The sequence below is a fragment of the Leuciscus leuciscus genome, assembly GCF_965113295.1.
Source record: "Leuciscus leuciscus genome assembly, chromosome: 8".
NCBI lineage: Eukaryota > Metazoa > Chordata > Actinopteri > Cypriniformes > Leuciscidae > Leuciscus > Leuciscus leuciscus.
The window spans coordinates 15958028-15981055 of record NC_138732.1 but is presented as its reverse complement, the minus strand read 5'-3'; the positions used below and the strand labels follow the sequence as shown (position 1 = coordinate 15981055).

Genomic DNA, 23028 nt, shown 5'->3' with positions numbered 1-23028 from the left:
GCACATATCAGCAGGCAGAATCGTAATTACCTTTTTAGAAAAGAAACACAAAACCCAATGTTTGCCTTTTTAATTATTTGGATACATTTGAAACAAAAACAAAAAAACAGATTTAATCTCAGATGTTTCACTTTGCTTAAAAAAAAAAAAAAAAATTGAAGGACGAAAATGTCTCGGTGTCTCCATTCTGACAGAAGTGTCTGGGTTCGTGCCACACTCTGGTGACAAGAGGACGACGAGAAAGGAAAGGGGGCCAAAACAGCTCTGATGGGCAACCAAGAATTCAGGAAGGACCCCCAAACAGCTTTCCTGAAGGAGAAAACTCGGGAAAATATTGGCATGTGCACAATGATATCCCCATTTTCTACAGTTTTCCATTTCAAAGAAGGAGGGGGTGAAAAGTCTTAAGGGACAGGACAATAGAAAAGGCTACAGCTTCCAACTCCAAGCCTGCTCTGTGTGGATATAGTATATACATACCAATATATAGATATATGCGGAGCATCTTATCTATATATACCGATTACATATATAGTATATGGAACAAAAGTTCTTTAACAGGAAAAAGGTTGCCCACAGTGCCTGGCAGGTTCAGGTGAATTTGATCCTAGATGCCGGGGTGTGATTGGAAGGCAAATCCTGCTACGACCGCTCTGCTCCGCTTCATTACATTGTCTTAATGCTTAGAAACCTGCAAGACAGGGAGACAGATAGATATAGAGGAGAGGGTTAAGAGTTAGCAGATCAGAGCTCAATGGGGTTGAGCTATTGTAATCAATGCGGCCAAACCAGTCAAAGCATTATTCAGTCCTGGAAGAGAGAAAGTGCAAAGTCATCAGTCCCTCTCTGCAGTGAAGTCGAGACTTGCTGCAGAGCATCTCAGAAAAACACAGGGGCTCAAAGGGGATAAACTCTTTCACTACAACAGTCCAGGACTTAATATTTACTCACTGTTAAGTCTGAAGGACTGCGTAAGAGTAGTCAGGTAGGGGTGTAACGATTCAAATTACTCACAGTTCAGTTTGTATCATAGTTTAGGGTCACGGTTTTGATACGGTTCAGAATGCAAAATACAAATAAAATAAACAGTGCTTTCTAGGTAGGTCTAACAATTGAATAAAGCAATCAAATGTAAAATAACATTGCATATTTCACAACATAAATGAAAGAATAATCCTTAGTTATAAAAGCCATTCAAGTCCAGAGCAGTGAGTGATTTCCTTGTCTTTTGTTGTTTGATTAACATTAAAAATAGACAGCAGGAATATTAGGCTGCTGTCACTTTTACAATATACTTATACTGTACACGTGTTGTCTCTCGACCATTCACTTAAGACATAAATGACTATGCTTGCTAGGATACTCAAGACGGGCATGTTGACAATTTTTGTTCATTCAAGCGCAAGACTTTAAAAATAACTTATTGCGGACCAGTTCTCATTTTGCACCTTTTGCTCTTGAATGTTTACATTGGCAAGGTTTTAAAACACACGCGAAGGAGTTTGCTTTAAACACAGATTGCAACGAGTGCTGTTCAGGTCTTACCAGCGCTCATGCACTATCAACACCAGGGAGATGACGACGTGAATGACTTGTCATATTAGGACATACGGCACTCGCATTGAACAGTTTACAAAGAGTGACTGTCTTGTCCACACTTTTTTGATCAGCACTGTTGTAACATATTGGGAAGCCAGAATGTGTATCCATCTACAGAAACATTAGCGGAACACTTTGTTTTACGCGTTTTCAACAAACCATATTATATATATGTCGTCAAATATGATATTAACCACGGTGCAAGTGCGTGGGTGGAGAACAGTGCGGTCCGATTTTTTTTTTTTTACGAGAACCATTACACCCCTAGTGCTGAGTGTAATTTTGGGGCAGTTAGGACTTTCACTAATGATACGGCTGTTACACATTCATATGCTACTACAGCAGACTGACAACTCAACCATGTCAGCTGCTCCACCGATCAGCCACCCCCACAGTTAAATAAAACCAGCTCGGAGCAAAGCAGCTGTCCTTTCAAGAATCCTTCATGTCAAGAGCTAAATGTAAGGAGGAGGGCATGACAATATTCCTAAAAAACATGCTAGAGGCCTTAAGCAGTACAAAAAGAGAGATAACATTTAAAGGGATAGTCCATCAAAAATAATTTAATTTATGTGCTTCCAAACCTGTAGGAATTTCTTCTGCAAAACAAAATTATTTTGAAAAATGTTGGGAACAAAAAACATTGAAGCAGGGTTGGCCATCACTTTTATATTAGCTATTTGGATTCTTATCGATTCCAAAAAATGAAGATGGCAAACATTTTTATTCTGCATTTTTGCAAAACATACTGTTGCAGCTGAATAACTAATGAAATGAAAATAATGAAATGTTTATAACGCATAAATAATGTGCATGTGATTGAAAAGACTGTTTGTGAAGCTGTATCATGCTATAGCATACTGTACATTTACATGGCAGCTGCTCTCTCTGGATCAGTGGCAGCGCGAACACCGATTTGAATGTTGCATCGTACTTTGAAAGGTTAACTCAAGTTCCTTAAGTCTTTGGTTTAAACAAGTCTCATATTGCAAGCATCAGCAGAGCGCGAGTAGCACGTGTTTTGTCACTACACATATCAATGAATGAGACCGTTCACATCGAAAGTGTGATGGCTGACCCTCTCATTCATTACCATGGGCAGCGACACAATATGCGCTGTTCACGCTCTGCTGACGCTTGCGATGTGAAACAGGCATAATAGACATAGCGGAATCGCTGTCATTTCGGAATAAGACTAATGTTTTTTTGAATCGAGATTGCAATATTTTAACGTTTAATCGTGCAGCTCTGATATCTATATGAGTGTAATATTTAGCTATGTCTTTTAATATATCGTAATTTACAGATATTTAGAAAAATGTCCCACTTTGTGTTTAACAGAAGAAAGTAAGTCATACAGGTTTTGAACTACAAGAGCGAGTAAATAATTTTCAATTTAGGGTGAACTATCCCTTTAAGTTAATGTTCATTTAACTGCCTGAGAAAATAATTTGAAAGTGTGATTGCTCACCTCACAGTGATAACCTCACAAGGAGTTTCAAATCTTGTACATACACAACACCAAACAAAAAACAGACCTTTGACGTATACTGAAATGTTTCCAGCGCAGCACTCTCAAATGTGGTCTGCTTCTAAAAATCAATGTGCTTTCTCCTCAGGCAAACAGAGCACAAAATCAAACAGGATAATACAGACAGAGTAAAATCTAAATGGTAATTTTAACACTACAGCTGCAACAGTATAAATATATATATTATATTTATCTCCTTCGGATGAGACGTAAAACCGAGGTCCTGACTCTCTGTGGTCATTAAAAAAAATCCCATGGCATTTCTCGTAAAGAGTAGGGGTGTAACCCCGGTGTCCTGGCCACATTCCACCCATTGGCCCTTACCAATCATGGCCTCCTAATAATCCCCTTACATTGAATTGGCTCTATCACTCTCTCTCCACCTATAGCTGGTGTGTGGTGAGCGCACTGGCGCCGTTGTACTGTGGCTGCCGTCGCATCATCCAAGTGGATGCTGCACACTGGAGGTGGTTGAGGAGAGATCCCCTGATATGATTGTAAAGCGCTTTGGGTGTACAGTAGTACATATGAAAGCGCTATATAAAAAATAAAAAATTAAAATTATATATTATATATATATATATATATATATATATATATATATATATGACAACTAATAAGATTCAAAAGCAGTCATCACCCATTTAGGTCAATGCTTGTCATTTATAACTAATCCACAATGGAAAAATGATCCAAACCAGTTGCCAAGTAACCTGAATGTTAGGTTTGAGCTGCTACAACTTGCCGAGTATGGTTACATTTAGCTACCACAGCCTTAACATTTCTATGGACACTAATGGAACATTTGAGGAGTGGAAAAAAGGGGAAGACAGAAAAGAAAATTAAATGCTTGACAAGTTTGCATTCATCAACAGCGAGGAAGTACGCTGACAGAGCACTCTCAGGACAAATCGCACAATAACATCAGCGCAAGGTCCGAGTCTCCATTGTTGCAGAACTAACAAAGTTGCAGCGGTAACCAAGAAACCAACAATCCCCTGCAAATAAAGTTCTTTCAAGCACAAACACTCATGAGCACCACCACTTAAATTCTTGGCTGTGGCTATTCAGTGAATGGATCTAAAGGGACAGTATACTCTAAGCACTCTTCTGAGCCTCTAAGAAGTATAAATCTTTGAATGGATGGAGTTGCCGCAACCCAAATGTCACAGTCATACTTCTAAGCAGTGTACATTGTGCATCCTGGCTTTTGAAAGGGGGTTCCAATCAAACTAAAACAGCGTGCACAAAGGATTAGGCCAATGCCACCTCATCAGCAAATGCTATTCTTAGACCAGCCATTTTTAACAGCAGTTGTTCTCCGTCTTAATTCAGGATGAACCTCGAGTGTAAAACAGTCTTCCTGCTTTTCACTGTGCATTCATGAACAAAGAACACCACGTGAAACGTTCTAAAAGCCATGTATAACGTCAGAGGAAATAGATCACAAAGCTCAACTGGGAAAAGCTGCCTGCATGGGTTGACGGCACACAGTTGCTATATTAAACCCACCATCCTCTGTGGCCGTTTAGGCCTAAAAAAAACAACAAAAAACAAATTTACATCCCATACACTGTTATATAGACGATTACAAGATCAGGCTTTAAATATCACAACTGCCAGATAGAACATTTCTGATGTATTTTGGAACATATTCCCACAACCTACAGCATATTTGCAAGGTTACATGATAAACCTAGCGGACATCACAAAGTAGTTTAATCAGGTCTGCAGATGTGAAATTTAGTAGGGATGCAAGATATATCCGCCACCATATTGGCATCGACCGATGTATGTTCATCGTTATTGGCCCGATAAGAAAATTTGGCGCATATATTAAAGTCTAATTATGCTTTTTCACTTTAACTTTAGTTAAGAGTGTAATGTTGCTGTTTGAGAATAAAAAGTCCACTCCAAAGGGAGATATTTTATTTAACAATACACTTTCCAATAGCTACAATGAACGGCTCATTTGGACTACAACGTGATTTTTCCAGGCTTTATGAAGTCATAATGTTCCTCATTTAAATAATCATAATAAACATAAATGTTTCAGAACGTTGTTAGAGCACATCCAGAACAGAAGTTACACATTCTGGCTAGCACGTAATTTAGCTTAAGTTCACTCGTGCATTTACATTTTTTTTGTGCAGATAAAAGTTGTAATATGTTTGTGTTGTATAAAATGTGATTAATCTCATATAGGATGTAATCAATTTCGTTAATTAACCCGCTAACAAAGCTTAATAGTTTACAAGCATTGGTTTAGCTCTTCAGCTACAGCACACGCAGGTCAATCTGAATGCATTATTAATAGTAACTAGCAGTTTTATTTCTCATATTTTCATCAACAATATGGTTTAACATTTCATTATTGTCTGTGCAGAGGCTATTCCAATTTATTTATCCATGGCACATGCATTGAGTTTTTGTAGGCAAGTAATGTTGTCCAATGACTTGTTTGCATTATTTAGCCATTATTTTATTTTTTGTAAGGCAATAGATTTTGTTTTATTAAGAAATTTAGCCATATGAGTGTCAAAGTAATTAAAAAATGTACACTGTTATACACTAGGCTACTGTTACTGTATTACATTGAATTACATTGAAGTGCTTGTGCCATTTTAAGCGCCTAAGGAAACTCCTAGGTAGAATGATGTAGATGTTTAAAACCACTGAGATGTACCATTAAGAAACACCCTAACGCACGATGCAGCCCAGACCGAATACCGCTGTAGTCCGACTTTAACAGGGCACTAAAGGACACCGCAGTGGAAGAGGAGTGAAAGCAGCTTTTCCACTTAACTGTGCCCTTCTAAGTGTCAAGCCTACTCTGCATTAGATGCACAACAGATTTAGACTACATTAAAGCCTACACCATCTGACCAGGAGTACTTATTAATGTAGTGCAAAACATACTCTATATGCTCATTAACATCCCTCATCAACAGTTCTGCCTTAGGAAACATAAAATTATGGATGGCCTCCAGGTCTATATGCCTAGAAAAGGCTATGCATTTTGCTGGAAAGTAGATCCACAACTAGAAATCACAAAAACATCATTGTCGATTCATCATAAGAACATTTAACAGCACACCATTACAGTTCCCTTAACACCAAACATATAGAATAGTACAGTAAGAGTCGATGAAGAGATGTGGAAATGACATGGTCTTGGTTAGTCTGTGGTTAGAAATCACTCCCACATATACATGTTTGTACTGAAGAGACCATTATAAATCAAGACTAACAAGTGTTAGATCCAGGAACAATGATTGGGAGAAATGTGTCAAATAGAGCATCCCATTTGGAAAGGGGTTAATTCAAGGGATGGTTATCTGACATTCACAGAAAAGATTATGAAGCCAACCCTTCGTCCCAGAGAAGAATAGACATTTTTTGGTACAAAGTTAGTAGTCAAATTTCCCAAGGACGTCTTTGCTTTTGCAAAACATACCAATTGAATTTTTTTTTCCTCTCGAGTGGGGTGCATCCTTGAACTAACACCGTTTCTTGGCATTTCGTGTTTCATGAATCTTTTGGGGAGCGAATGTTCCAAATCCACTTTTTCTTTTCTTTTCTTTTTTACACAAATATAAGCAATTGGTGTCTCTGTTTTTGCACTGAAAACGTCGCTTGGCTGTTTGCTACTAACCTTTCATGTTACTCTTGGGTTTGTCAGTTTGCTTGCCTGTGGGGGTTTGTGCCTGTTGCCCCTGTCCCCCTGAGGAGGCCGCTTGCTGTGCTGCTTTCTGCTTCAGCATGGTCCAGTCAAATGTGTAGTCATACTGGTGGTTCAGAGTCCTGGAAGAAATTAAGCAGGAGTGAGTACACCCATTCAAACCATTCACTTAACTTCCGATGTTGCAAAAAAAATGCTGAAAACAAGTTGTGACTAGGATGCGTCTTGGTGTTTCTGGCCCAGTTGGGAATGTTGAAGTAATGCAGGAAATTGTCAAGCACCTGAAAAGAATGCGGAAAAGCTGACGCAGGTACATGTAGTCAGGCGCCTCTTCAAACCGCAACCCACGACAGTAGTTCAGGTACATGGCAAATTCTGCTGGGAACCCCTGGAGAAAGAGCCAACTCATGTTACAATAGCACAAAATTACAAAACTAGCCAAAGACCATAAATGTCATGTCAATCTAACCTGCTCCTTTATAAGATAGGGAAATTAACAAAAATGAAAAAGTGACTTTTTATATCCTAGTATTATGATAAATAGCTGGAACTGTTAACAGGATACGAGCTGTCTGAGTTTACAATCATGTAGAACAGAACAGAAAAGCCTGGGGAGTAATGATCAGAGCTTCAAATAAACAACTAGATGTTTGATTTGAAAATGTAATCCAAACATAAATTGAAAACATTTATTTATATTCCCCCCCAAAAAAAGAAGAAAAAAAAGAAAAAAAAAACTATCCATCATCTAAAAAGCTATCCAAAATGGTATCATACTCGTTAACAGTATTCAATGTTCTGGATGTAACTAATTTGTATATTTATGGATTTCAGAATTAAATCACCACCTTGCAACTGAGCAGATGTTTGTAGCACGTATCCAGCAAGAACAGTATGAGAGTAAACCTTTGAAAAGCCTTGCTGTGTGGATGTAGAATTTCACATACCTTACACAACACCTCAACAGGGGTCGACATCTTTTTCTCACTAATCTTCTCATACTTCTGTTTCTTTGTGGCAGCCTGTGGGCAAAAAATTAAACCATTGCACACTATGATCCAGTATCAACTGTTCATCAGTGTGCAATCCCAGTGCTGGAGGCCATAAATAACCCAGCTGTAAGATTTACAGCACTTTTTTAGGCACCACCTGTTGGCCTGTTTCATACTGTCTAGCAAAAATTAGTTCAATGCTTTTCCCTGCACAGTAAAAACGAAAGATGAAACAGCAATATTCTGTCACATTAAGGACAATTCACCTGCTCCAATTACATATAGACAGCATTTCTAAAGGTTCATATTTAACATGACCTATATTCAAACCATAAACAGCAGAAAGGTTACTGACATGCTTTTCAAAAATAAATCCATATAAAAGACAAGCTGTGTGCATTTGGTCCTGCTTACCTTCAGTCCCTGCCATGGCAGGCTGGTTCTGTTGAAGTACATCAGCACGTATCCTAGAGACTCCATGTCATCTCGACGACTGTTAAGCCGAAATAAGATTAAGTCAAGCCAAAGGGCTTTTAAGCATGTCTGAGTGCAGATCATTTAAAAAATAAACTTAATGTTTAAAATGCAAAATTAGTGCATAGAATATAAGCAGGGGGTGATTGAGTAAAGCACCCCCTAAATTAACTTGCTGACCACTGACATGCCACTCCTCCAGTAAAGGGCAAGCAAGCAAAGCCTATCAATCAAAATGTCACGATTATGAATTAAAGGTGCTGTGACTTTTTGTAAAAGACTTCAGAGTTGAGGGCTTAGTAAGCTTTTTTCAAAGAAATTAACACTTATTCAGCAAGTATGCAAATATAAATGCTGTTCTTTTGAATGTTATATTCATTAAAAAAAGTAACTACGTATCAGAACGGTGTTCAACATTAAAAATAAATGTTTCTTGAGCACAAAATCATCACATTAGAATGATTTCTGAAAGATCATGTGAGAGTGAAGACTGGAGCAATGACTGCTGAAAGTTCAGCTTTGCCATCAAAAGAATAAAATTACACTTAATGCGTTAAAATAGAAAATTCAATAAAATTGTACGAATATTTTCAATATTACAGTTTATTGTATTTGATTAATGCAGCCTTGGTGTGTACAAGGTTCAAAAGTTTTGAAGATTTCAAATTTGTCAAATTTAATAGATTTTATCCATTACTAATATTATCAGAATAATTTGACAGAAATAACAAATTTAAGCACATTGAGCAAAATTAATAAATTGACAATTATAAATGGAGATGCACCGATTGCAATTTTCTTGGTCATTCAGATTTGTAAGTGTGACCTGCAGATACAGATTTTTACAGAATCCGATTTTCTTTCTACGAACTATAGCTGACAACATATGCAAACAAATATCTTCTTTTCTTCAATGCAAAATTTTATTTTCATTAAAAAATATATATATAAAGTAATAAAATAAATAAATAGCAAACAACAGCACAAATAAATGCAATAGAATAAAGAGATATGAAAAACACAGATTTAAGTTTTTCAGGTGGGTCCAACAGTAGGTTGGTGTTCAGATAAGAAATACTACAGAAATTATAGTAATTAGTAATCAAAATGTAAAACACTGGATAGTCTTCATTGTAAAAATTAAATAGAGATTAATGCTTACAATTAAAGTTACAATAGTTATTCAGGCAAGAGCAGAGAGTTATTTTCTTGTATTAACATGATAGACAGCAGCAGGAATTATAGGCTGCTGTTACTTTAAGAGTTTACGCACGGATCTAATATACTGTTACACAACATGCATTATCTTTCTCAACTACTTGAATCCCACAACTGACTGCGTTTAACTGAATACTCGCCAAGACGGGCATTTTGATAATTTGTGTATTTGACCGTTTAAGCGCAGTAAGCCATTAATTGTGGTACTTTAAGCTGCCTCTCAAACAGCTTGAGAGTCGCTACAAGTTAATGCGTGGCACTTTTATAGATCAGGGGAGCGTGCTTTTGGTTTGAGCATGAAACCTGCGGGAATTAGTACAATTATGCGCAATACAAGCACTATTTAACAGGGCGAATGAGACAAGTGAGTGAGAGGAGTCACTTCAAGTGTGTGTCATTTCTCCCGTTGGAAAGAAGAGCGAGAATGCTCAGCTGACGTTATTGCCTTTGCCGATGGCAACAAAACAGACTGGGTCGGAATCGGAAAGACGTGAGACTGACCGGTCGTTCACCGATCCAGGACAAGAATGCGGAAAATCGGCTGATTCCGGTCTCTGGACGGTCGACCGGTGCATCTCTACATATAAAGGATGTTTAGGCAAGATTGCTCACCTCTGCTCGATGCCCAAGTGTGCGTTGATACTGGCATAGCGAGCTGTGCCTGTGAGATTTTTGTCTTCTCTGTAGGGTATGTGCTGTCGTGTCCTGTTGTCTCGGTATTTTTTGGCCAGACCAAAGTCGATGAGGAACAACTAAATAAATAAAGTAAAAAGAAGCACAAACACTGACATTTAATTTTTAGAACTGACTGTAAACAAGAAAAATCACTTGGTTCCGTAAAATCTTAAATTTTCTTCCAACTTCCTTCAGTGTGCTCTCTGCCCTATTACCTGGAGCTCAGAACAAAAACATGACATCCACCGGCTGTAGTCAATGAAGCAATGGGGTCAGAGTCTACAACGCAAATTAAGCTGACTGGGAAAGGAAACACACCCTTTATCCAAGCAGCGATGTAAGAGTCAGCTCTAAGAGCCTGTCATTGACTAAAAAAAAATCAAATAAATCATTCTCATTAGTGGAAAGCCAGTCAGATCCAGTGTCCAACACACACCTACAGGCCGCAGTCCCTGCAAGAGTGCCTCACCCAACTGGTTTTTCACTGAGGTAGCAGCCATATTGTAATGCATCCACTCAGCCGTGCCACTGTTTGCTTGGCTCAACTAGGGATTTGAAAAGTATTTCCTCGTCAAGGCAATTAGTTACGCCAACCATGCAATTCCACTTAGACCTTTCTATTAGGTCAAGTCAGAAGAAAAGAGGTACACACAACCAAGGCTTACTATAGATCAAAACAATTTTTTTTTTTTTATGTGTAAAAACAATACCCTGAAAACAAGTGTAGCAAAGACACCTAAAAGAGTACCCCCAGCAATGGAAAACAAATTTGACTTAATGTATCAGCAACCCATGATGCTAAACAATAAAGAGGAAGCATTAAATAAGTGTTTTTGGCAAAAATGATTTAAACATTTTCAAATTATGTAAGATTCCGTCTCCTCTGAAATAGTCCAAAGTACAAGTACTTAACTATCACTGTGAAAACCCACGCAAACATTTAATATTTTGCTATTTTAACTGCCTGTCAGTGCTCTGTAGAGGACTACAAATAGCTGTTATGCCCAAAGACAATCTATGACTTCAGGCGCTGAGAACTTTTATTCTATTTTATTTATCTGAATTCAACATTTAAATAAGCATCAGCACATAACTCAGGACATGAACACATGCAACAATTTAAGCAACAGTTTAAAAAGCAAGTGTTTAAAAGGTCAACCCTGTCAATTCCAGGACAGTTTTCATGTGGCTTGTTGTGCAAATGGTTGCAAGCTAGGCAACATTCTGACAGCATAGTCCAATGTTAGATGGCTGGATCAGGAAACAAAAGCACTGCTAATAAACTGAAAGATGTGTTCTCCAACAAGAACAAGCACCCAATGCAGTGAAACTAGGCCAATCAAATTATTCTGTCAAAAAGACTTTGATTACAAATCACAATAAGAGCACTGGGCATTGTCTACCTCCAACTAATTTAAAAGGAAAAAAGTAAATTCTCCTAGACCAAATACATCATTAGCACTGATAAAGTAAGGGAATAGGATAAAGTAAAGGAATATTATGATATGATAGAATTTTATAACTGACTAGGAATGAGAACAATCATCCTATTTTCGCTCGAAGTGACAAGTCCTTCACCTGCCTGTACAGAGATCTGGATTAGGAGTTTAATCTCTAGTTCTGTTTAGCATGTGTGTCTGGTTTAATGCCAACAAACGTTAATGGTTATTGTTGAAAATCAAAATTAAATGGGATAAAGAACTCCAAAAGGAAAAAAATAAATAAAATCAAAACAATTTTGGGCGATTAGGTGGTTGTGGTTTCAGACCTGGTTTAATCCTGAGAAAGATGGATCCTGAGAAGAACTAACAGCCAAGCTTCTTTTCCTCTTCCCCACTGGAGATTCTAAACACTGAACAGACAATAGAGGGTGCAGTGCATCAAACAGTATTGCTGACAACCGCACACGGCCAGCGCAGACAGGCAACACCAAGGCTCAGAAAAAGAACGCGAGGAGGAGCAGAGGGAGGGGAAGAGAAAGCCTAAGGCAATCTTCAACCACCAGCAAGCTTCCTAGCTCAAACTCAGGAGGCTCTGCTAATGGCAGACGTCTTCCCATAAGCACAGGCTCAGATAATACTGATAGTTGTTTTTATTTCAGACCATATAATGCAGGGCCGGCTTGCCTCATCGGTTCTTGAGCCAGAGAGGCAAACTTGTACATGGCACCTCTGGCCACCCAACCCAGTGTTCTTCATGTCATCTATACCAATTGTCCCCAAGCCTGATTCTCTTTTTTGACTTTGCCAAGGCTTTATCCATAAACATTCGGCAGCATTTAACGCTAGCTGTGCCATACAGTACTTAACAGCTAAGCCCACCTTAACATGAGGCGAACAAGATAAATGGCACAACTAGGGTTAAGAAGGGCAAACTCTAAAGGCCATTCACTACAATGGGCACTTGTTTTAAAATTAGGCATGAGAAGCTTTGAGAACAAATGCAACCAAAACCGCCCCACGCCTTTAAACTCCTGTGAATGATAAATATTGCATTTTGTGTTTAACAGATCATTGGACCACCTACAGTAAGGAAGAGGCTAGAATACTTTGGCATGTGGAGAGGCCAAATCAGGTAGGGATCATTAAATAATGCATGCAGTTTAAGAGGTGAATGACTTAACCTGCATGTTACTGCAAAAAAATAAAATAATGTTTTAGTATAGTTACAAAAGACAAGATGGGACAGCTTCGGTGGAAGTGACATTGAAGAGTTCAATAGAGCAGCCCAAGGTAAAGCAACAAAACAAGCCATTAGTTTACAATGGTGCCAAGCTGAGTACGGTTATCCACAATGTGACAGGAGAGTGGGGGAGTGTGCGAGGAGACTATTTCAAACTTTCTGCAAAGCATAGTGCTTTTAAACGCGGGAATATTTGGATCTGAACCTTCTAAGTAAATCTAGGAAATTATCACTGCATGAAACATTAACAAATCTCTTGAACACTTCCATTTTTAGACTGTTGAACTGTCGTCACATGTTGACCTGCACCATTCTTGGTCAAGACATGTCCAAATGCTTTACCTTTTCCCCAAGTTAACTGTTATTCTTGAAAAAAAAGTTTTACTAGAGGCTGGATCAAGAGTGGTATTGATCATATGAGGGATGTAAGCAGAGAGCAGTGGATAATGCTAGCTGATAGGCCTTTTGATTCCTCACCAAAGAACAGTGGGGTTTGCAAAGCAATAGCTAAATCAGATCTTCACGTCGGCTGAGTACACTGCACTTCTTAACTATGATTGTTTTCCAGGGTGGATGTCGACAGCTACACATCCAAAAGCAGAGCGTGTGCATCCAGTTTTAGTGAAAAAGGTGACGATTTCATGTGTATGTATAAAAATAAAAGCTTGAGGCTGGCATTCACACAGACACACAATGGTAAACATTTATTCCAGACAGCACTGCCAAAAATGGTAATACAGGCTTCACTGAAGTACCAAAATGTACCAGAATTTGTAGTGGAAACTGATCTGAACTGTTAGACGACCATCAGAGCTGGAAGGTCATTGTTTTATTTAGCAGATGATGCTTTAACTTTGCCAAATGTTGCCTGTCTGCAAGGGCTCAAAAATTACGAGTTATCTGAAACAAAATACAAATCAGGCAACTTCTGTACATTTGAATAGAGAAAAATAAAACTGTGCAAAGCACTTCAAAGGCTCTAAGTCGGAGGGAGAAAAATAACACAACCACAACAAGTCACATATCATGCACAAGTTCCATTTGAGGAGTGAAAGACACAATCCATGTCCACAGATGTCCACAGCCCAACCGTCAGGTGATTCTCAAACCATCAATAAGTTAAGCTGTAAACATTGTGTCTAAGGACTCACTGCGGTTTTATTAATCTGATCCTAAGAATTTCCCACTAAATATTCTTTGTACAACCCAGCCATCCCGAATCAGCAGAGCGACATCAAACGTAACTATCACAGGCTCTCAAGCCAGTGTTCGTCCATGAGAAAGTCTCAATGTAACAGGAAACCTTAGTGATCTGCAGTTTTATTTGCAGTCAATCCTCCATGTCACTTTTAAATCAGACTGTCTTTCTCTAAATAAGGAAATGTTGAAAGTTTACCTTATTACAGTGACGGCCAATACCCATTAAAAAGTTGTCTGGCTTGATATCTCTGTGGATGAAATTTTTCGTGTGCACATATTCGATTCTGCTGATCATCTGTGAAAGCAAAACAACCAGGTTAAGATCATGCCATAGGACCATTCAATGTTTGTTATTATGACCCCTTATTTACACTGCACACGTCTGCGGCACATTACGGCTCCGACACGGCCACTGGAGCTGAGCGGCTACTCTAATAAATGCTTGTTAATACCAGCCGTGCCACTGCACGTCCCAGAAGTCTATGTTGGACGACACCGCATCCAATCCGCACAGGCACTGTATGTGAAATATAGATACAAGATAATTGAGGACGTACTTTAAACGACTAAAACACAGCAACAAATCTTTTATCTTAAATCTTTACTTTTATGTGTATTAAATTTGTCTGGAGGCCACAGCTCAACAAAGTAGGGTATAGCAATAAACAATAACACCAGACAAAACCACCATTTCGCCAACTAACCCATGGTACACCACCAAAAATCAAGAAAAACAACGTTGGACAGGCAAATCTCGTCATCTCGCGAATCCACTTCGCTTTTGAAATGCTCCTGGTGTGAGTTGGCACTGCGTGGAGGACGGAACAAAACCTTGTCGGATTCGTAATGCGCCGCAGATGTGTGCAGTATAAATGAGAGGTATGCCAGGTAGCCAGTTAACCAATCATTACCTGATCTGCAAGCATTAGGACAGTTTTCATTGTGAATCTGCGGGAACAGAAGTTAAAGAGATCCTCCAGACTTGGCCCCAGCAGGTCCATCACTAGGACATTATAGTCCTTTTCTTGGCCATACCACCTGAAAAACAGCATCACATATCAATAAACACCAGCAGATGACACTCAAGACTGCATTACAATCATTACAAAAGCAATAAAATTATGAAAAGCTGTGCGTCTCTCAAAAAGAGCTGATCCTTCAAGTCCATTCAGTGATGCATGAAACTTTGCTCAAGTTTACAAGATGAGATTTAAGCACAAGAAAATTACAATTAAATTAGGGCTGGGGGAATTAACACGTTAATCTTTGCGATTAATTTGAGATGTTTAACACATTAAAAAAAATAACCAATAGCAGCACTTTTTTTTGCCTCGTTTTAATGACTTCCTGTTGCGGCTGCTATTGTGAGTGTGCCGAACCAAGTCACCCTGTCATGATGGAGAAGGACAAGAATGGAGTTTTAGGTGGAATGTTTACATTTAAAAAGTTGCCTGATGGCACGTTTGCCAAAACAAAGATGGTGTGTACAATTAGCAAAGCTGAATTCAAATACCATGAAGCAATTCATCTTTAATATACCATTTAAAAGCAAAGCACCAAGGTGCAAGCAACATAACTAGCGAGGCTACAGGAGCGCCTTGCCAATCCACGTTACTGCAGTATATATTTATAATGTTGCACGCATTTTATTTGATGGGAACAACTACTCTGTTTCTGAGGAGAGTCTGTTCACAGTTCACAAGATGTCATTAAAATATTATTTAAAATATACTTCCTTTGTGTTGTTTAATTTAATGATTCTACGTTTAAATATTGATGATTACAAGCTTGGGAGAAAATGCGATTAATCACAGCAAATTTAGTGATTAATTAGTTAATTTCTTTTAATCGATACCAGGCCCTAAATTAAATTAAAACAGTTAAAATTGAACATAGCTGACAAAGTTATATTCAGACAATAAAGCATGAATCTTATCAGTTAAGGAAGTGCCAGAGTTATATGGCACACCCTGTGGACAATGGCATCTAATATATCCAGCTTGGTGACATGACTGTGTAGCTTCCACAGTAACAACTATATAACACGTTACACTAGTCCTTAACCAACCACTTTAGACACTTCTAACATGGATGGGCCCCTCATGGAAAAAAAAGTAGAGTATTAGGGCAATGCTTAAATAGTTCATGGCAAAAGCCTGCACAGAATCAACCAAGTGCCTCTTAAAAATATTAGTGAAGCTTCAACAACATGGACTCTGATACACAGCTCAGCAGGTGGAGGTTCAAAAGAGTCGCACATTCAGTGAACACATTGCTACAGCAGTCGCCAAGCAACCATCATGCAAGAGGGTCTCCTAAACAAAGAGGTATTGTGGAGATAAGGTGCAGCAGTAGACTAGTGTCCATTTGGCCGACTATGCCAGCAAACCAACATCTACCATATCATAAAGAATACAAAATGTACTTTGGACCACAAACTACTAGTTTATAATCCTTGCGATGCTTGTATGTAGGGGCCTGCTTACACCTGGTCACTTCATGCGTTTTTACTGATTTGTTAAAACGGTTCCACTTAGCCACATAAATGTGTCTCCTCAAAACGAATATAAATATGATCTTCAAATCCTGCACTATATGCAAATTTAACGGTGTTCACGTCAACGAAAGCAACAGATATGAGCTGTATTTTATTTATCGTCAGCTAATTTCAAGATCAAAGACTGCAATATGGAAGAAAGCAGCATCAGCACTGGTAAGATCACTTAAGCCCCTTTCACACAGAGATTCCGGAAAATACACGGATAAAGTGACCCGGGATTTGACCCGGGTTCGTTTGATTTTGGTCATTCACACTGCCAGTGATTTTCCGGAATCAGAGCGTGCGTTCACACACAACCCGTAAAAATGCCGTAAAGACACGTGACATCGATGTGACTTGTAATCTCAGCAGCGTCTTAAGTTTGCTTATGAGCTGCGATCTCTCTCTCGAGAAACCACGCCTGTGCATTTGTTTCTCTGATTCGATCATAAACTTGCGCATTACGTACCGTTTCACAGCTGGAGAACGAGCCCGGCTTCAGCGTCATCACTACGACACGGCATTATTACGGCTTTTGTTCACACAGCGCGCGTTCCGGGACTGAACACGGCAATGTTACTAGGTCCCGACCCGGCATCGATCCCGGCATAAATCCCGGGTCGAGTTTGCGTTCACACAGAAGGCGCTCTGGCAATTTGCCGGCAATTTGCCGGGTTCAAAGCGCTGTGTGAAAGGGGCTTTAGTCTCACTACTTTTAATGAATATGATTGTTTTTTGAGCATCTGCGACTTACTTTCAGTTTCATTAGCGGCAGTTTGCACATTGCTTGATGCATTGGCTACTCATCTACGGCGATGCATGCTGCAGTAGCGCTGTCATATCTGGCTATAGCATGTCAAAGTCTATATCACGCTCACACGTTTATTTAACATTTCGGGAGGAGTAAAACTTACATATGTGGTTTCAACAACCAGATGCATTTACACTTGTCCAGATTCGTCTCAGATGCATCTCCTGAAGTGGCTTGAGTGATCGGATTTAAATACGTCTCGAACGCATTTCGGAGGGCGCTTACACCTGGTCCTTTCACGATCAGATAGTTATTCAATCATAGAAAACGCATGAAGTGACCAGGTGTAAACAGGCCCTAGGATGCAATTGCATCCATGCTAACCGCTCATAAAATCAGTGAACACAGTTTTGCTAATATTCAGTTTAAGGCATTTTTTAGGATAATTTACAAATGTGTATGTATTTTTCTTAGCGACACCTAGAATACAAAAGCAAAAACAGAAATAGTGAAGATTAGGAAAGTCGTCCCATAAGTTCAAAAGAAAAATACTGTAATGTATACTACAAGCATAACTTTCTTTGTTTTAAACCTCATGTTTAACAAGTATACTGTTATTCACAGTGGTTACAGAAGTTCATAGCAACAGTAATCTCTTGCTTGCGGAAACTACAGCCCTCTCTGTGGGACACTCATTTCCTCTTTTCAAAGCAAAACTAAGGGGGAAACTTAAAACATTGTAGTTCGCCTGAACATTTTAAATTTAAACAAGGCAGTTTATTAATCGCACAGAGGTGTTGGTGTAAAAGTATATGTTCAAATAAAGTGCAGAGACACTTTCTTGTGATCGAGCTTGCATAAAAGACTTTGAAGAGCACACAAAGCTCTTTTCTTTCATTAGCAAAGGCAGTGTGTGGTTTTAGGAGAGTGGGGGAGGGGGATCTTGCATGACAGGTTTTCCCAGCTCTAGTAACCAGTGACTGAAACCAGTACTTTTACACATTCTTTCTGCTGGAAACTTTAATCCGTTCATTAAAAACCAGTATAAGCCAAAATAGCACAAAAATAAAGATGAGAAACCTACAACCAGCATCTTCCCCATTCAATCCAGTAATTATAAACAACCTAAATTACACGTAGACTGAAAGCAATAGAGAAAACAGAGGGGAAGTTTAATATGGTATGCTTTTTAGTTATAACTAATGGCTGCCTCTATGGTCTTGTCCTTAAAGTGTTAGGTAAATCCATCTAACCATTACAGGGGTTACCTAACTCTTAACTGCACAGGGTTAAATAACAAGCTAAGGTCTAAGAGTTCCGATTTCTAATCAGCCAAGCTGCTGTCAGCATGAGATGCCATAGAAATGGACACCTAAATGCAATCTGTAATGGCAGTTCATTGATGGCAAAGGCAGGGCATTCACATTAATACTACTATTACCTAGGGAAACCTTCTGCCGGCTGGATTAGTTTACTAAATGATATATTACGGTCTACAGTGAAATGAGAAACTAATGCCCAACAAAAACCATGGATGGTGAAGCATTTATGACAACTTAAGAAAAGAAACCGAAGTTAACAGCAAACAAGTTGGTATGAAATATTGCAAGAAATTAAAGTGCCATTACATTTACTGTTGTTCAGTGAATTTTCATAGACAAAATTGTCAAATTAAAGGGTTAGTTCGCCCAAAAATGAAAATTGTCATAATTTCCTCACCCTCATGTTGTTCCAAACCCATAAGACTTTCATTCATCTCCAGAACACAAATGAAGATATTTTAATAAATCTGAGCCAGTTCTGTCCCTCCATTGACAGCTTTGCAACAACTACTTTGACGCTTCAAAAAGTTCATAAAGAGATCGTAAAACAAATCCATTTGAAAAGAGTGGTTAAGTCAATTTTCTGAAGAGACACAATTACTTTATGATGAACAGATTGAATTTAGGTTTTTATTCATGTCCAAAGATGAAAGAAATTCAAAAAGAAATTGTGCACATATCCAAAAAAACTTTTGGCAGGTGCTCGATCAAATGAAGCATCAAACTCAAAATGAGTTTCACACAAAGGGTCTTCTTTAGGCCTAACGAAGACACTTTGGGTCGAAACGTTGTTCATTTAATAAATCCTTGGGAGCAGAAGTGGCAGTGTGCCGAATTTTTTTTTGACAAAGATGAAGGAAAGTCATGCTGGTTTGGAACGACATTAGGCTGAGCAAATGACAATTTATATTTTTGGGTGACCTTTAAAGCAATTAGGAAATAAATGCAAGGTCAAAACATTTCCCCACTCAGATTTGGCCATGCAAATCATTGTGGAAAACACTCATGATATAAATATTAACCATAATAATGATATATTTTAATAGAAATATATTTATAGAAATAGGACAATTTTATTGAAATATTCAATAAATCAATATTGTGATAAAGGTCACACGTTGTCACGTTTGTGCCTCCAGGTAATAACAGCTTTTTCATCGACTAGGCTATGCCTGCAATAAAGTTAAATTTTAATGTATAAATACCACAGTAATTCAGCTTGAGAGAGCCAAGAGGGGAAGGTTCAGAAGATTAAAGCCCTATTTGGACGGGATTAACTTTACAAGGGTAGATGGAGTAATGTAATTTTACCATAGGACGTCTGTAATAATAATGGCCAATTCGCACGGGACAAGATATCTCAGTAAAACTAGCAGAAGTGGGAAGGGTAACTCGATTTGCACACCATCATCACCCTCCTGTCGTCATGTGCGTATTACGTTGCTTCCTGATACCACTTGCGCAAACATATAACCTATATTTATATATATATATAAAACAATTATGTCCGGTCGAACGATGTATTAACTTCAGATTGGATTATGTTGGTAATAGGCACTTACCTAACGCTAAAAGATGTTTCGTGCTTTCGATCGTTTTGATCTGAATGGTAGCCCATGTGGGAAACACTTGAGTTTTGCCACTGACTTGACGTCCCACCGCCTAGAACGCAACTGAATACTTTTTCAAGCGCCTCCATACTTGAAAAACCGCAGAAAACTACTTTTGAAAAGGAGATGACGGAATATTTACGTTCATATTTACAGCAGGTCTATTCGCACAGGATTAGTATTACCTGAGGTCATTTTTCCAGAAGGTAAAAGTCGCTGTAATCTTTACTGACATTGTCCGTAATGATTACTTAGATGGCACATTCGGACGGGACTAAAATCACTGAGAAGCTCTGGTGATAATTACTTTACCCCACCTCTCCATGTTAAACTAATCCTGTCCAAATAGGGCTTAAGACATATCTGTCAGGGTGCCAGGGTAATTAACATGAAAATAACTGACACATTGCTTTTATTTTAAATGTTGAACTTGTAGCCTATCTTCCATGAAAATGCCATGTAACATAGGCCTATATCTCAACATCTACCTCAGGTTTGGTAACCTTCTTACAGCAAACTACCATGTTACTTTAAGACAAAAATTATTTACGTTTTTATGCCAAGTTATAAGATCGGAGTAGATTTATGAAAGATTAGGCCCACTCAGCCTCTCAAATGTCCCAAGATAAGGGTTAAAAATAGTTAATATATGACAATACCAAGAGATTATAAAAGCCCAACATAATTGCACAAGGAAACAGCTAAGTAAAATCATTACACAAACTCAACCACCAAGAAACTTTAACCTGTAGGGAAATTCTGCACTCAGAATGTGAAACGTGTGACGTCATTTACCTTCAACGATAACATCCAAATCAGAAAACGTGTCAGAAGAATACGTGACAACCTCTACCCATTTTGTGTGAAACCAAAACAGTCACTATGTTTATTCAAATATACATCTATCATCAGTTATTGAACGCCTCCCATCAAAGATGAGCTCTTTTATACAATTATAAATGTGTTCTAAAACTAATACCAGCGCTCGTTTGGCTCAGTCACCTTGAGAAGAGAGTAGCAGTCGCACTAGGCCCTGAAACTTGTTTTCCCTCATCCGCCATTTTCTGATCGAGAGGGAGGACATGTTGAACAAACACAACAAAAGAGCAGCGGCCATTTCCCACTCGCTCATTACTCAGCAACGCACAAACACACACTTCGCGATCAAATCTCATTCATTACACTATAATATTATACATTATACAGAACACAATGTTTATAAAGGCACATTTCACCACAGTTTTCATAGAAACGCTAGTGCTAATGACCGGGCTAGTTAGCATGTCGACACTATCGTAAAGAAAAAACGATAAAGAAAAAGTATATATACAGAATTAGATGATCAAATAAGGAAAGTGTTATGCGTAGAGGTAGATATGATACGTAGATGGACGTGTAAGTTACTTTGTTCTCGACCCGTTACTTTCGATATCATGCTAGTCTTTAAACCAGATAAAACTAACGTAGTCCAGCTAAGTTAACGTTACCCCATCTTATTAAAACTGATAATAATTTCACGTATAAGACATCTGTGCTCACCTGATGTGTGGGATCCCGACTCCTCCCTGGAGAATTTTGTACAACTTGCTTTCATATAGGAGTTGAGGGTGTCTGGCTTTCTGTGATTCCAATTTCACAGCTACCTCCTGAAAATATTCAAAATTAAGTTATATTATTTATCTGCTAATAGTTATATTTATCTACATATAGATGATTTACAGAGCACTAGAATTTGGTTCAGTATTTGAGAGCACATGATATTTTATTACTTGTTCTGGGAAACCGCAATGAAACATCGTTGATTGACTTCCCACAAACAGTAAAGCCTTTTAGTCATTTGAATATTGTAATCTTTCAATACTATATTTTTCGGTGGTCATATGAAGTACGTCCAGGTAATCAGATGTGATGAGCTGGACATATAACGTTATATATAAACCCCTCAATCTTCTTATCCCAGTCATTCAGCACATGAATTAAACATCCATTTCATCTTTACCTCGCCATTTGTGATGTTGATTGCCAAATAAATGTCACCGAAGGATCCGGATCCGATTTTACGAACGAGCTTGTATTTTCCACCGACTATAAACTCGGCTTTAGAGCCACTGCTGCTGGCCATGTCCTAAAATCCGAGAGTTACTCTGAAACTGTGTGAACGGGTGAGGTTTTCAGTCTTCTTCAATCCAGTAGAAACAATGCTAGCTCGCCTAAAACGGGTCTCACTAGCTGTGTCCTTAACTCACAACGCCGAAAAGAAGATGATAACGGACATTGGTTTCAATAGGAGTTTTGTTGCCTCGACATTTAAATAAAAAACAAAGCTATTTCCCCTGAGGTTGAGGATGTTTTTTCTCTTGAGCAATTCCCCGAATAGCTGACTAGCAGCTTAGCCTGAAAGGACACGGAGGAGTCGATGTCCTCGACGCTCTCTTCGAATCACCTCGCTGTGAGAGGCGATTTTTCTTCTTAAAGAAGCGCTTTCCCGCTTATTCGAACGTACATCAAGGCAACCGATGTTTTAATGTTGAAGAAATTATGTGAGTCGCTGCTTTCTCTTCAAAGCGCAACCCACTCAATTCGCCATCTTGTCCGTCTCGGGATGAACAGATTCTGCTGATCTGAGGAGAGGAGCGAGACCGCGCTAAAGCGCGCCGCCGCGGGCAGGGGAGGGGTTCACGCGTGATGTCAGCGAGGCTGCGGGAATGCGCGGTGAGAAACACGAGGGCGCGCAGGAGAATTTGAGGATGTTT

At 38.8% G+C, this 23028-nt stretch overlaps 1 protein-coding gene across 4 annotated transcripts; it reads right to left on the bottom strand.

The window, feature by feature from the left end:
• Nucleotides 1-55: 55 nt before the first annotated feature.
• Nucleotides 56-22910, bottom strand: csnk1a1 (casein kinase 1, alpha 1; the record flags this gene model as incomplete). Of its 4 annotated transcripts, none has more annotated exons than XM_082178578.1 (11): nucleotides 22275-22883; nucleotides 21815-21921; nucleotides 14965-15091; nucleotides 14250-14348; nucleotides 11940-12023; nucleotides 10109-10248; nucleotides 8219-8297; nucleotides 7760-7834; nucleotides 7094-7200; nucleotides 6786-6934; nucleotides 56-691 (listed from the first exon to the last, which is right to left on the bottom strand). In XM_082178578.1, exons 1-11 carry the CDS (start codon nucleotides 22395-22397, stop codon nucleotides 684-686), a joined length of 1098 nt encoding a protein of 365 aa, XP_082034704.1. In that variant the 5' UTR covers nucleotides 22398-22883. The 4 variants fall into 4 exon arrangements, with proteins under 4 accessions (XP_082034704.1, XP_082034706.1, XP_082034707.1 ...); XM_082178580.1 differs by having other exon boundaries at nucleotides 6822-6934; XM_082178581.1 differs by lacking the exon at nucleotides 11940-12023 and having other exon boundaries at nucleotides 22275-22881.
• Between the last annotated feature and the right edge of the window lie 118 nt (nucleotides 22911-23028).